The sequence below is a fragment of the Filicampus tigris genome, chromosome 5 (genome assembly GCF_054856515.1).
Source record: "Filicampus tigris isolate MCC_2025a chromosome 5, RoL_Ftig_1.0, whole genome shotgun sequence".
Lineage (NCBI taxonomy): Eukaryota > Metazoa > Chordata > Actinopteri > Syngnathiformes > Syngnathidae > Filicampus > Filicampus tigris.
The window spans coordinates 4,000,976-4,013,196 of NC_141221.1; the positions used below are offsets into that span (position 1 = coordinate 4,000,976).

At 43.7% G+C, this 12,221-nt stretch overlaps 1 protein-coding gene across 1 annotated transcript; it reads left to right on the plus strand.

The window, feature by feature from the left end:
* The first annotated feature begins 735 nt into the window (after positions 1 to 735).
* On the plus strand, positions 736 to 11,914 carry rgmb (repulsive guidance molecule BMP co-receptor b). Its single transcript, XM_086031088.1, has 3 exons — positions 736 to 1,290; positions 6,708 to 7,243; positions 9,640 to 11,914. Exons 1-3 carry the CDS (start codon positions 1,173 to 1,175, stop codon positions 10,384 to 10,386), a joined length of 1,401 nt encoding a protein of 466 aa, XP_085887214.1. The 5' UTR covers positions 736 to 1,172; the 3' UTR covers positions 10,387 to 11,914.
* The last annotated feature ends 307 nt before the right edge of the window (positions 11,915 to 12,221 follow it).

Sequence of the window (12,221 nt, forward strand, 5' to 3'; positions counted from 1 at the left end):
GGGGGACTGGCGCCCCAAGGCCCCCACTGCGATATTACTGTTTTTCATGGCTTGGAAATTTGGTATGTGGTATTTTGGCTATTTGAACAAGGATGTGAAAAGTCGCTCGATGCCGTTTTTCATGCAACGATAATTTATCGACTGTGGTGGAAGGGGAGCTGACGGATATTTGAGGACATGTCAGAGGCATGTCGGAGCATTCTCGCATTACTTGCACACTCAGTGATGTCGCAATGCGCCCCCTCGTGCAAATTGGCCCCCCTGAGGAAGATGGTGCCCTACTCGCTTTGCGTACTCTGCATATAAGGGAACGGCCCTGCATACACAAGCACACAAAAAAATGATCTGTAGCGCCTCCTACAGAGGTTTCATTTTCTTTGAATTTCTAGGCTTGTGAATCTGAATTGCTAACGTTTGAAAATATAGTTTTGAGAAGTTTCTCAAATTTGAGGTTAAGTCCTATTTTCACAATTTTGATTATTTTCGAACACATCGAGCTGATAAAAGTAACAGTCAAACGCCCCTCTCTCTCTCTCTCTCTCTCTCTCTCTCTCTCTCTCTCTCTCTCTCTCTCTCTCTCTCTCTCTCTCTCTCTCTCTCTCTCTCTCTCTCTTTCTCTCTCTCTCTCTCTCTCTCTTTCTCTCTCTCTCTCTCTCTCTCTCAATCACTGTGGGCGTGATTCCGGCCATAGGGGCTCACTTGAAGCTCTATTGATTTGTTGGAGGAGGAGGAGAAAGTGAAAGGGGAGGAGTAGAGGAGGAGGCGATATCTCGCCGAGATGAGATTGTACGTGTTTTGATTCCGCCAAATTGCGAACGATCGTGAAAAGCAAGCAGTTCGAGTGGTGGCGGGGTCGTGCGCTGAAATCACATGTGGGACTGCAAGTGTGACATGCGGGAACAAGTGAAACTGTGAGCACTATCGCTGACAGACATACTTTCTCCTCTTACTAGGCTCTCCTTGTGCACCCCCGCCCTGCTTTCTGTGGAGTGGAAGTGTTTTAATGCCCTTGCACACCCGCGGAGGACAACAAGGAGAGAAGAGTGGGGAACAAGAAGACGAAGTGGAGGAAGAAGAAGTAGAAGTAGTAGTAGTCCCAAGGCCTGGCCACCACTCCTCCTCGCCTTTTGGAGCTCTGTCCTCTCCCCCTTCCTGGCCCTGCATGGACGGGGATGGGGAGAGCCGGATGCTGTTGCAGCGGGGCTGAGCGCCTCGCTTCCCCGTTTATGGTGCGCCGCTTGCGGCCACTGCTGCTGCTGATCATCGCTCTGACCTCCCCTGCCCGCATAGGTAAGTACATCGCAGCCACTTTTTTTTTTTTTTAAGTCAGCTCACAGTGTGCTATACGTATACATTGACCAGACATGGGTTTTTTTTGTCGCTTTTCCCACCCTTTTATTCTTCTTTGTGTTGGACCCACGCCTGCTTGACATTGGCTCTGTTTATAGCGGGAGTGCAGCAGTCCCAGCCCGGATCGAGTTTCTGCATGCGCCTCTCTCTGGGGCCGTCATTCTCCTCCTGTCTGTCCGTTAATGGCTGCTAGATAGGGGAGGCTTGTAGCATTGCTCCTGCACATGTGCATATAGATGCTATCAATAATAGTATCACCAGTTGTAGGTCTCATCATAGAAGTAAAGCCTTCTATGTAAGTTTTATAGTGTTATCTGCATCTTAATAAATAGAAAATTATGCATTGTACACACTAAAAACAGTCAAAATAGGACAGATCCACTACTTGGGTCAATTTGACCCAACTTTCTGGGTTGTTTTCTGTAAAAACAACTGTGAAAATTGTTAGTTTTGTACACGACAACCTCAAAAACTGGACTGTTTTGTACAAAACAATGCAAGAAGGTGGATCAAATTGACCCAATTTGCAGATTGGGCCTTTTTTGACCCCAAATTGTGTTATTTTTAACCCAACTGTTTTTAGAGTGAATTATACGCAGGACTGGTCGCAATGAAAGCTGATTTAATGTAGTAGTTGAAAAGCATATCTCCAGCTTTTATCAATACTATTATAAATGGCATCTATATTAATCTCTAATATGGATGTCTTCAAATGAAAAGTTGAAACAGTATTTACAGCTGATATAAATACTAACAAATAAACAGACACAGAAATTGTGCATCACGTATAGTAGACATCACTACTGAGTATGTTCATGTTAGCCTCAATTTAATGCTTCAGCTCAACAATGTTAGGATATTCTGTCAAAGGCATGTTACTAGCATAAACAGTCTTTTAAAATGAGCTGCAGTAGAAACATATCTTTGTCTGAATAAGCACTCAAGTACAAATGATGGGTGGGTCCACCGGAAGCCAAAAGTTCCAAAGGTGTTTTAAATGTATCACCATAAAATTAAACACACAACTTTATCTCAAAGCTGTTTAAGGACATGACACACTTCACAGTCCTCCATAGCTGGATTGTTTTATCCTGGGGAACAAATGCATGTTTATTTGGTACAAAGAGCAGACTCTGTCTTTATGTAACCACCATTCCTCTTGTTCAAAAGTGTGTGTGTGTGTGTGTGTGTGTGTGTGTGTGTGTGTGTGTGTGTTATAGTGCGTGTGCAGGGGGTTGGCTGTCTGTGGAGCAGTCACACCTTCAGTAATTAGTTTAACACAACCAAGCCAGCGGGACAAAAGCACCTCTACACACAGCCTGGTGGGGAAAAAAAGAGACCCACTTGCCATTAAAAAGAACCTTTTAGGCACCCCTCGGCCTCACCTGGAAATAATGCATTTCATTCATTTGGCAAGAGGAGATTTGTATTAACTTGTACGATCCGTTATCGTTCCTGAGATGGACTTTTCACCGCAGTTTTAGTCCTTGCGGACGTCAGTGCCGTGCGTTTGTTTGGACAGGAAGACAGGAATGTCGGAATCTTGTGTTCACACTTCTGACTTTCTTGTCAAGGAGGGCGCATGCATGCTGTTGTGAGTTCCTGTAAAGTGTTACAGCCTCTGCTGGGAGGGCTGTTTGTGCGATCTGAGCTCAGGGTGAGAGAGTGAGTGCACAACAAGGTGATCAATAAGCACTTGGGCTGCGAGATGCTGCCTGGAGATATCTGTCGGATCTCTGGAGATCAAAGTGGTTGGAGGCCAAATCGGGAGAAAAGAAAACTCCAAACCAAGTCAGGGAGATTCACGTTGTGGATCTTTTGACCCCGTTGTGTTTGCAGAGAAGCCATGTGGGGAATGCAGGAGCTTGGCTGCTGGCTGAAATATTGCTGATGGCGGCTAATTATTGAGGCGGGAACACCATCAACAACAGAGAGTAGCAGCTATCAAGCCAAAGGCGTTGAACCTCTGAGATGATAGAAGCAGCCTGAAGAGGCAATGGAGAAAACAAGAAAGACAAATATTGCTATTGTGTAATACTGTTTTATTGTTTCGACTGCAGTCTGTTTATTGGTTGACTGTTGTGCAACAACAGGGATGACAAAGGCAGAGTATGTAACACACTTTTTCATAAACGATTCTCATCTTCTTGGAATGAAAAATCACATGCCAAGAAGAAAGTCCACAAAATACTCTATTGTGATTCTTTATTTAGTGTGTTATATTCCTATTCTTTCTTTAATAGCATTGTAATTGATAGATTACTCTCAGTTGTTGTAGAATTAGTGGATTTTTTTTTATTTCAATTTTTTGGATGTTAGATTTCCATAACATAAAAGTTAAATTCTATTCAACTTATACTGTATAATTAACAATTTAAAATATTTTTTTTCTTAAATCGTTTCAAAACATAAATCGTTCAATGCATAGTCACTTTAAAATTAATATCAACCGACATAAAAAATGTACATATCCCCTGGTCACGTCACACATTTGAATGGCTACTTGTTTGGCGCACTTTATAGGTCTAAATCATAACAACCTCTTAAAGCGGAAGTCAACGCAAACGTTTTTTTTGTTTTTTTTTTCAAGAATATTTTCTACGCAATTCCACTAGTTAAAACAGGGCGTTCTGATAAATATTGCATTTGTGGAATAAGTGTTAATCCTCTCGTTTTTAGCCATCTCTGGTGGCGGCCATTTTGTCTTCTGTTGACTGAAAATGACATCACAAGTGCTCACAATGACCAATCACGGCTCAGATTAAGAAAACAGGTCAGCCGGGAGTGGTCGTTGTGAGCAGTTGTGATGTCATTTTCAGTCGACAGAAGACAAAATGGCCGCCCCCAGAGATGGCTAAAAACGAGTGCATCAGAATGCTGTGTTTCAACTAGTGGGCCTGCTGGGAACATATTCTTGAAAAAAATAGGTTTGGGTTGACTTCCGCTTTAAGGCAATGAAAAAAAATCATTTATACGCTAGCCTGATGAGTAGGCATATCTGTGGACGAGCATTTCAGGCTTGCCAGTTTTCTGGAACGCGGCATGGTAAAACCAGAGCATGGTGCCAACAACATTTGTTATTCATCAGAGCGAGATCCCGTTTTTTTCAAAACCCATTTCTTCATCTCGCTTTGAACTCTATTCCAATTGGAGTTGATTCTTTTCTTGCTCCATCACTCTGCTCGGGTCTGGTGGCGAAAGGGTGCTTTTGTTAGCCTTCGTCTTGCTACTGATAATGATACCTTCTGAAAGGGAATAAACCCACACTGATAAGATATGAAGATGTATTTTAGTGCTGGCTGCAAATGGGAACAGAAGTCAAGTTAATTCAGCCATGGACAATGTGTCCTCGGTATACTCAGAGTGTCGGACAGCCACTATATGTGCTTATGGGCTGGTGTCAGTATTTAACAGCAAAGTGAGATAGATATTCACAAGTGGGGTGTGAGTAGTAGTGGGTCCCTTCATACTGTTTTGTCAACTCAGAGCACTGCTGCCCCCAAATGGTGGTAGAGACTCCTTCATGCCCCCCAAAACAAACATGCGTACAAAGGCGAGCTTGTGTGCCTGTTTTTGTGTACGCCAGATCTAATATTCTTAACTGATGGTGTGTCGGCTGAGGAATTTGTTGATTTCAGCTGACACAATTTTGGATTCTTCCTTATTGGCCTTTAGGAGATCATACCACCATATGAGATTTAAATGAATACACAACCGGCATTCTTTGTCTTGCCTCTGAATGTGTGTGTGTGGAGAGCCCCTCTCCTCTCCGGCCTAATCTAATCGAGGCATGCTTTGACTGATGCATTAGATTTGCTCTCTAATTGCCTTCCCTTGCTCCAGTGTTACAAAAATGTCAGATTTACTACTTTTGTCACATTCCAAAATCAGGCAATGGGAACAACAGCAATACAGATTTATTTTTAAATGGTCGACAGACAAAATTGCATGCATTTCTTCAGTGTTTGTTGGTGTTAACTCGGATTAAAATGATCAAAGTCATACAGGTATGCCTCCCTCCCCCGTATGATCGCACCCGCCTTTCACCCTACTAACACCGCACGCTGCCACAAAAAGACACGCTCTGTCATTAGCACGCGCCGATGTGGCTAAAATTTCTATTTGGCAGATAAAATATTGTCAGTAAAACTCAATGAGAGTAAAACATTTGAACTTTTAGCACCTTGCAGGGAAGTTAACGCAAACATATATTTTTTTCAACAATATGTCGTATGTAAGACCACTAGTTGAAACAAGGCATTCTGATAAATATTGCGTTTGTGGAATAAGAGTTAATCCACCGGTTTCAGCCATCTCTGGGGACGGCCATTTTGTCACTTCTGTCGAGTGAAAATGACATCACAACTACTCAGGGCTCAGGTAACGACCAATCACGGCAGACCTGAGCCCTGAGTAGTTGTGATATCTTTTTCAGTCGACGTGAAGTGACAAAATGGCCGCCCCCTGAGATGGCTAAATAGGGGGTGATTTTGCTGCTTAACTCATCTTCCACAAATGCATTATTGCCATAATCAGAATGCCGTGTTTTCAACTAGTGGGCCTGCTGGGAAAACGTGAAATCAATGTGTTTGGGTTGATTTCCTCTTTAACTAAATGTGTCAACTGCGGTTGACTTTAGCTATCTCCATTTATGTTTTAAAAAAAAAAAATTTTTTACATTGTGTAGGTATTGAATAAAGGAAGAAGCTTATTTCGACAAAGTAAGGGCTGGAATGTACAGATACAGTACAGTTTTCAAATGTGTTGGGTAAACAGTCATCAGAAAATTCAAGAAAAGCAAAGACACCTGAAAAATCTACTCTCTTAAGTACGATATAAATTATTAGTACTTGACTTCCCACCACTGTGCAAGTGTAAGTGTACTAAAGGTGCATACTGCAAATGTAAGCCTACATGCCCCTGTCTATTTCACACACAATGTGGTGAGGACCTTTTGGTGGCTTTTTATGGTTCCCGATAAACGTGGCCTTATCTTTTACAGTCTTAAGTAGTCTTAACCATTCTTTATCTTTTATTTCTACTGCTCTCCGCTCTTTGGTTTATTACACTTTGTCTTTATTACACTCACAGAGCGGCTCGCTTGATTGATCGAAACGCTCTGAGCAGCCGGTGGGCGGCTCTTTTTCTTCTTTTATTAGATTGCAACGAGCCAGTCAGTTTGTGATGTTAAGATCAAAGTCAGCTACAAACAGTCGTCGTACTTGTGTTCGGTGTGGACATAAACTTTCCATTTCTGCTTAAAATCAACCTGCCAGCATTCTCAGACAAGCGATCATCTCACAGGAAGTTTTGAGCCCGCCTTTGTGACTGATAGTATTTCTCTCGTTCTTCCGTAGGTCAGTGCCAGGTGATCACCACTCAGTGTCGCATCCAGAAATGCACCACTGACTTTGTCTCCCTGACCTCTCACCTCACGCCGGCCGGGGATGACTTTCACGTAGAATTCTGCAAAGCTTTGCGGTCTTACTCGGCCTGCACGCAGAGGACAGCAAAGTCCTGCAGGGGCAACTTGGTCTTCCACTCGGCCGTTTTGGGCATCTCAGACTTGATGAGCCAGAGGAACTGCTCGCGAGACGGCCCCGTTTCCGACACGCACCCCGAGGTCCACCATGAGCCGTGCAACTACTACAGTCGCACTCAGCATGTGCACACGCACGGCCATGCGCACGCGCACGCTCACAGCCACACGCACACAAGGCCCGGATTCCTTTTCTGCGGGCTGTTCGGGGACCCCCACTTGAGGACATTCAAGGACAGCTTCCAGACTTGCAAGGTGGAGGGGGCGTGGCCTCTCATCGATAATGACTATCTGTCGGTTCAGGTCACCAATGTTCCCGTTGTCACGGGTTCCTCTGCCACAGCCACCAATAAGGTAAGCGACAAGCTATTTGGTGATCATTTACTGCTTTTAAGAGATAATACCAAATGTTAAGCCGTAAAAGCCGTTGTTTCAACCAAGCTGTACGGTTCAGTTCATCTTGACAGTTTGTTAAACCTGATCTAGTTTGCGTTTCATTAGTCAGAGCTGAGCATTTTACTAAAAATTGGGCGTCCGTTATTTGTCATCTGTCTGCAGCGGGGGTACCCTTCCGTCATTCGGCATTTGCCTTTTTTTCCGGGAGGGCCGGAATATTACCTGCCTATAGGCCAGTCCTCCTCTAATTTTAAACGGCCGTCCGTTGGCGAGTCCGACAAAGCAATTTGACCCTAACTAGATTGTGTTTGACAACCCAAACATATTTTTTCCAAGAATATGTTCCCAGCAGGCTCACTAGTTGAAACACTGACTAGTTTTACGTTTGTGGAATATAAATTAAGCAGCAAAAAATGCACTCGTTTTTAGGCATCTCTGGGGGCGGCCATTTTGTCTTCCGTTGACTGAAAATGACATCAGAACTGCTCACAACGACCAATCACGGCTGACCTGTTTTCTGAATCTGAGCCGTGATTGGCCGTTGTGAGCAGTTCTGATGTCATTTTCAGTCGACAATACAAAATGGCCGCCCCCAGAGATGGCTAAAAAACAGTGGATTAATGCTTATTCCACAAACGCAGAATGCCTTGTTTCAACTAGTGGGCCTGATGGGAAAATATTCTTGAAAAAAATATGTTTGGGTTGACTTCCGCTTGAATTATTCCACTGTGGTATGACGTCATAACACTGCGAAACAATCGTACCCTCCAGTGAATTCCATGAACATTCAGTTAAGTATGCTGATACGGTTCTCTGTTGACCAATCAGTGGAGTGCAATGTTTCAAACTCCACTCCTTTCCTACCTCACCACTGCTTCAGGGTGTCAAAAAGTGTTATTTTTGTTGATCGCCTTTTTTCCTTTTTTATTTTTTTTATTTTTTATTTTATTTTATTTTTTTACTGTTGACACAGAAAATGATACTGATGGCAAACTGTATCTTCTCTCAACCTGTCGATCTGTTCTACTTGAATGTAAGTATCTCTCTCGAGGTCTCGGCCAGTCAGCCTCACAGGTGTGCAGCCAACAGCTCAGTCTTGTGACTGTCTCTTGTGACTGAAGCACTCTTGCGAAACCTAACGTGGTCAATGGCTCGGCATAGCCTGACCTTTAATAACAAGGGATGATATGTGTGAAAGGGAACGCTGTTGACTGCTGTACGTCATCTCCTTGCACTCAATGTGTACTTGTGAGATGTAGGCCTCTATCCCCGCATGATAACACAGACGCACAAATTAAGCCCTGGACATTTGAAAAAGAACCGTTGATGTTTCTTGTATAGTTCCGTCCTCCGTATTTTAGTCCATGCACGTCTTTTGTCATTCGAACATATACACACCCACACAAGCAAATAGACCTGCACACCCTGGCAGACACACACGCCGTGCACCCACGCACGCATACACCCACCCACACACTCCCACACAAAGCAAATAGTATGGTTGCTGCAATGTGGAGATGAAGGTCTGACCTTGTGTCAGAGGTGGGGCATGTTATTAGTCACAATTATTAGAAACATACACACACACAGACACACGTGCACGCACACACCAACGCACTAACGGCCCTCCAGGCTTAATGGCCTGACTGGGCTCATGCCTCATGGCTGTCACGCGAACAAAGCCGCCATTCACCGGAACTAGGATGCCGGACCAGTGCTCACTGCAATGCTCACACCACACCCTTGTACACACACCACTGCTTCCACTATCCTGTGTGTGTGTGTGTGTGTGTGTTTGTCTGAGTGTGTGTGCATGCATGTGGCAGCATGTTTGCATAGCTGTGTCAAATTGCAACGTGTTAAAAAACGATTTAGACATTTCTTAAATGTTGCTCTGTGGCAATAATGCGTGTGTCATGAATGAATGTCTGAGCTCGGTGTGTGTTTCTAAGAAAGATTTTATCAAACCGTACAATACTGGCGGATATATGTCTTTGGGTTTGTTGGGAGGGAGTGCGGGAGCGGGTCTTCCTTTGTTGTCTTTTGGACATTTTTATTGGACTGCACACATTTGATTGATTGATATCAATATATATATATATATATATATATATATATATATATATATAATATCAATAAAATAAAATAATTATTATAATTATTGTTAATAATAATTATTATTATTGTTAATAGTAATATTATGCATCCGTTTTGTGGAGTGCTTTTTTGGACACTCCCAAAAGTTTTTGGGCAATTTTTCTATGTGGTAGATTTTCCTTGTCTGGAACATATCCCCCATTTAAACGTGCTCGCTGTAGTTCAGTCAGTTAATGCAGGTCTCTGTCTCCTTATAGATCACGGTTATCTTCAAGCCCTATGAGGGCTGCACCGACCAAAGGGTCTACCAGGCGGTGACAGACAACCTCCCCGCCGCCTTCGACGATGGCACCGTGAGCAGCGGGGACCCCATCCACATCTCCACGGGCAGCGACGGCGCCGCCGGGAAAGTGAGGGCCCTTTGGATCTCCGAGCGCAGCCCGGGCCACCACGTCGAGCTGCACGCGGGCTACATCGGCGTCACGGTTATCGTCCGCCAGCTGGGTCGCTATCTGACCCTGGCGGTGCGGATCCCAGAGGAGCTGGCTCAGGCCTACGACGCCACCCAGGACCTGCAGCTGTGCCTGAACGGCTGCCCCAGAGTCGAGCGTATCGACCAGAGCGGCCACCTCCCCCTGTCGCCGCTTTCGGTCGGCCTTCAGCTCCAGCATCTGCACAGGCCCAGATACTCCTCCCAGATACAGTTACACTCCCACAGTGACAGGCAGGTGTTTACTGCGGAGGGTGCGAAGGAGCGCTGCCGGGAGCAGCTGGAGGTGCAGGACATTTACTTCCACTCCTGCGTGTTTGACCTCCTGACCACTGGGGACGCTAACTTTACCGTGGCGGCATACAGCGCCCAGAAAGACATGGAGAGCCTTCACCCGCACAGAGACAGATGGAGGATCTACCCCCGAGGTTCCGCCCCCTCCGCCTTGTCCCCGCAACCTTTGCAACTTCTCACTCTGCTTCTGCTTTGTACGCTCAGCTTTGTGCCGAAGTGATGGTCTTGCATGTACATGAAGTGCACTAGAGAGAGAGTTTTTGCCTGATCACTGCTACTGCTTCCTCTCTCTACTTGAAGTTTTTACTTTAGCATCTAATAGCGGTCCCACACTCTAAAAACAGTTGGGTTAAAAATAACTCCAAATGACCAATCCACAAATTGGGTCAATTTGGCCTACCTTCTTGCGTTGTTTTGTACAAAACAGCCCAGTTTTTGGGGTTCTTTTGTACAATACTACCAATTTTTGCAGTTGTTTTTGCAGAAAACAACCCAGAAAGTTGGGTCAAATTGACCCAAGTAGTGAATGGGTCCTTTTTTGACCCAAAATGGTGTTATCTTTAACCCAACTGTTTTTGCACTTTCATGCTTTCTTCATCTTTGGATCAGAAGCCAATGACAATACAATGACTTAAATGTTGCTCTGTAGGTGATAAATGATGACACACAACATGTAAATAATGTTTTAGTCTTTCTAGCACGGTGTAATAGTGTCGTGTTTTGTTTTTTTTTTTTGCTATTTGGTGTGATTTTTCATACCTCAGACAGAGGATGTTTGTCTCCATAGAAGCACTTTAGATTTTTTTTTGCGTATTCAAATCCATGTCAGTGTTTTTTAGCCACGCTAAAATCTGTGATTTTTATGAAAAAACAGTACATCAATCTCAAACGAGCTGATTGTGTTCAGTATGATGTTTTAAGTGAGTTGTCATCTTTTGAATGTACTCAAACATTTGTATGGAGACGCTTTTCTTCTTCAGTCCTGATTTCCACATTTGTGCGTGTCAGTGTTTTTTGATCCAATTGCCGACTTGCCTGGATGTGTTTCTAGTTATTCTGGGAGTCATTTTAGAGCATTCCCGCCTCTTTGCCAATAGGCTGCAGGTACAGTATATGGGCTCATATTTCTTGCTCACTGTAGTCTGTGTTGGGTTGATTTGAGCCAAAGACAAACGGCCATTTCTTTATGTAGACAGGACGCAACTCACCATCAAACCAGCACCTTCCCCCTCTCCAATTAACAAACTGTCTCTTGCTGGGATTTCGTGTAACTGAACAGTGGACTAATCCCGGCAAATAAACGTTTCACCGCAGTGTCCATTATTGGACATTGCAGCACTTGTGGGAAATGTTTGTTTTCTTTTTTGAAAACCTGAAATGTATCAACTCTGGACTATGAGCCATTAAGTCTTTTGAAGTTCTCTGTAATTATTCTGTTTGTTTGGCCATAAGCTTAAGCAAATGATTTTTTGCAATTGCAATTGTGTCCATGTTTATCATGTGTGAATGTTTTGTGAAGCGAGGCTGGCATACTTAACTTATTTAAGAACCGTAGATTCCTGTATAGATAGCTACATCCACTTGCCGTGTGAATAATTTAAAAATTGTAAATTGTGATTGTACTGTCACCCGGTGGTTCTCTGTTGCTATCTCAGTGTGTGATTCGAGGCACTTAAAAACACGGAGCAAAGAAACGTGTCTCAGTGTTTTATTTCAACAAACAATAAAGTCAAAACAGTCCCAGCATAGTTCATGGTTACCTAATCGTTAAAAACAACTTTCCAAGCTACGATATGGGAAAGAACATTGGGATGACACTCTAAGAATTGCTAACGTCTGTCTGAGGTTAGGCAAGCTCCTGATAAGATGTGAGGTTTGGCTTTGACACAACCTCAACTGACAACGTTTGTCTACACCTGGGATGCAAACTTGTCAAAACAATAAATTGCTGTCGACATTTGCCTCCCTTTTGACCCTTTTGTAGATAAATGACTTAATTGCAATATTATTCGATTCCAAAATTCTTTCATGAAGCCTCCTCAATTTCTAGTGCAG

Coding starts and splice junctions, on each gene's coding strand:
- rgmb (XM_086031088.1), top strand. CDS start 1,173: ATGGGGAGAGCCGGATGCTGTTGCAGCGGGGCTGAGCGCCTCGCTTCC. Junction 1,291..6,707: donor GACCTCCCCTGCCCGCATAG/GTAAGTACATCG, acceptor GTTCTTCCGTAG/GTCAGTGCCAGGTGATCACC. Junction 7,244..9,639: donor CTGCCACAGCCACCAATAAG/GTAAGCGACAAG, acceptor GTCTCCTTATAG/ATCACGGTTATCTTCAAGCC.